At 40.8% G+C, this 3154-nt stretch overlaps 1 protein-coding gene across 1 annotated transcript; it reads left to right on the top strand.

The window, feature by feature from the left end:
- The first annotated feature begins 556 nt into the window (after positions 1-556).
- LOC124358038 (tigger transposable element-derived protein 2-like) lies at positions 557-1487 on the top strand. Its single transcript, XM_046810307.1, has 2 exons — positions 557-992; positions 1194-1487. Exons 1-2 carry the CDS (start codon positions 688-690, stop codon positions 1399-1401), a joined length of 513 nt encoding a protein of 170 aa, XP_046666263.1. The 5' UTR covers positions 557-687; the 3' UTR covers positions 1402-1487.
- The last annotated feature ends 1667 nt before the right edge of the window (positions 1488-3154 follow it).

Here is a 3154-nt window from a genome sequence, read left to right as displayed (position 1 = left end):
AGTGCGGCAACTTAATATATCTGGGGAAAAACTTTCAGGTAATGAAACTGATGTGACAGTTTTTGAAGAAAAAATAAGAAAATTGATTTTGAGTGAGGGTCTTACATCCGATCAAATATTCAACTGTGATGAGACAGGCCTTAACTTCAGAATGTTGCCCTCAAAAACTTTAGCCAGTCAGCAGGAAACATCAGCTCCTGGGTATAAGAAATCTAAAGATCGAGTTACAGTTTTAGGATGTGCCAATGCTGCAGGAAGTTTGAAACTCAAACCAGTTGTAATAGGCAAGTATAAAAAGCCACGTGCTTTTAAAAATACTAATGTGGACACATTTCCCAGCACATACACAAACCAGAAAAACGCATGGATGGACTCGCGGATTTTCAAACAATGGTTTTTTGAGGAATTCGTTCCAGTCGTTGAAGCTTTCTTGGAGAACAAAAAACTCCCTCGCAAGGCCCTTCTTATTCTTGACAACGCTTCGTCCCATCCAGATGCTGATGAGCTAGTCAGCGATGGCATTAGAGCCTTATTTTTTGCCTCCAAACGTTTACTGCCCTCATCCAGCCTCTAGACCAGGGAGTTCTAGAAACTTTTAAGCGAAACTACAAAAAGAGGCTGCTTAGAAATCTACTGGAGAAGCTAGAGGACGGGCTGGGTGTCACTGATGCTCTCAAGTTAATCACAATGAAAGATGTTGTCTACTGGGTGTCAGAAGCTTGGGATAACGTTAGGGAGGACACTATAAGAAGGTCATGGCGCAAACTTTTCGGAATTGAAAAGGCAAGCCGCCAAGAGACAGCTGCTCCTGAAAACCAGCCAAGAGCATGTCCTCCTGAAAATGAAGAGCTTGTGAATCTTTGTAACCACCTTCCAGTGGCTGAGCCCATCAGTGCAGAGGACATCAGTGAATGGATCAATGGAGATGAGGATCAGGCCCTAACTGATGACGTGATTATCCAGATGCTCAACCAACCAGAAGATGATGACAAGTAAGTTTTTGATTTTTTATTTATGCAAAATTTTTAAATAAAAACATAATCCAACATCAATTTTTTAACACAACTACAGTATATTTGTTACACTTTAGTTAAATGTTGCCCATTCATCAATCCAAAACTAATTTCATACCAATTCCAACTGCTGCCTTTTGATTGCGTTACGGTTACGTAAAACAAAAGTTTTTTTTACAGCGATGAACCTGATGGGGCGACTGAGAAAATATCACATACAGAAGGTCTAAGAACGATCGAGGGAGCACTGGCATACATTGAACAACAAGAAACCGCAACAACAAACGATTTAGTTTGGCTGCGACGCTGGCGCAACAGGGCGGCTAGCCTAAGATCCTCTAATCTAAGTCAAAAAACAATAACTGATTTCTTTGGGAAAAAAGATTAGCTTACTTTGTTTATTTTTGTACAATGTACAGTAAATTAATTTTCATTTCTTTGATTTAATTTTGTAAACAGGAATACTGTACTGTAACTAAACTTCTGTACATTGTGTAGCCTATATCATACGTATTCAGTTGTGCAATAAATTGAGTGTTATATTAAAACAGTGTTTAGTATTGTGAGTGTTACCGTTTCCTCTCACGTTTTATTGCGTACTAATAACATTTCTTGTACTAATAAACTAAACAACAGTTCAGTTAATAACTTTTGTTCATGTTTTAGTATATCTTGAGCTATTTTTAGCCCCGGTAACGATTTTTAGGTTACGTTCCGTGTTATCCGAGGTTCGCCGTATCCGAGGTACCCTCGGTCCCAATTACCTCGGTTAACCGAGGTTCTACTGTATATGGCCAAGTCGATTTGGATACCCTGGCTTTATGTTGTTTTCGTGATCTAACCATTGTTTATACTGCTCTCCTGAGTAACAGCTGGTGTTCACCATACTGCTCCATTACTGTACACTGCAACACTGACACAGATAGCAGACCGTCACTACACTCTAGACTCTACGCAAGTATCACGATATATGGCCAAGTCGATTTGGATACTCTGGCTTTATGTTGTTTTTGTGATCTAACCCTTGTTTATACTGCTCTCCTGAATAACAGCTGGTGTTCACCATACTGCTACATTACTGTACACTACAACACTGACACAGATAGCAGACCGTCACTACACTCTAGACTCTACGCACGTATCACGATATATGGCCAAGTCGATTTGGATACCCTGGCTTTATGTTGTTTTCGTGATCTAACCCTTGTTTATACTGCTCTCCTGAATAACAGCTGGTATTCTCCATACTGCTACATTACTGTACACTGCAACACTGACACAGACAGCCGACCGTCACTCTACTCTAGACTCTACGCACGTATCACGATATATGGCCAAGTCGATTTGGATACCCTGGCTTTATGTTGTTTTCATGATCTAACTCTTATTTCTACTGCTCTCCTGAATAACAGCTGGTGTTCACCATACTGTTACATTACTGTACACTGCAATACTGACACAGATAGCAGACCGTCACTACACTCTAGACTCTACGTACGTATCACGATATATGGCCAAGTCGATTTGGATACTCTGGCTTTATGTTGTTTTCGTGATCTAACCCTTGTTTATACTGCTCTCCTGAATAACAGCTGGTGTTCACCATACTGCTCCATTACTGTACACTGCAACACTGACACAGATAGCAGACCGTCACTACACTCTAGACTCTACGCACGTATCACGATATATGGCCAAGTCGATTTGGATACTCTGGCTTTATGTTGTTTTCGTGATCTAACCCTTGTTTATACTGCTCTCCTGAATAACAGCTGGTGTTCATTATACTGCTCCATTACTGTACACTGCAATACTGACACAGATAGCAGACCGTCACTACACTCTAGACTCTACGTACGTATCACGATATATGGCCAAGTCGATGTGGATACTCTGGCTTTATGTTGTTTTCGTGATCTAACCCTTGTTTATACTGCTCTCCTGAGTAACAGCTGGTGATCACCATACTGCTCCATTACTGTACACTGCAACACTGACACAGATAGCAGACTACACTCTACCGTCACTACACTCTAGACTCTACGCACGTATCACGATATATGGCCAAGTCGATTTGGATACCCTGGCTTTATGTTGTTTTCGTGATCTAACCCTTGTTTATACTGCTCTCCTGAATAACA

The sequence above is a fragment of the Homalodisca vitripennis genome, chromosome 3, assembly GCF_021130785.1.
Source record: "Homalodisca vitripennis isolate AUS2020 chromosome 3, UT_GWSS_2.1, whole genome shotgun sequence".
In the NCBI taxonomy this organism is placed as follows: Eukaryota; Metazoa; Arthropoda; class Insecta; order Hemiptera; family Cicadellidae; genus Homalodisca; species Homalodisca vitripennis.
This window is presented reverse-complemented; position numbering and strand designations above follow the sequence as displayed.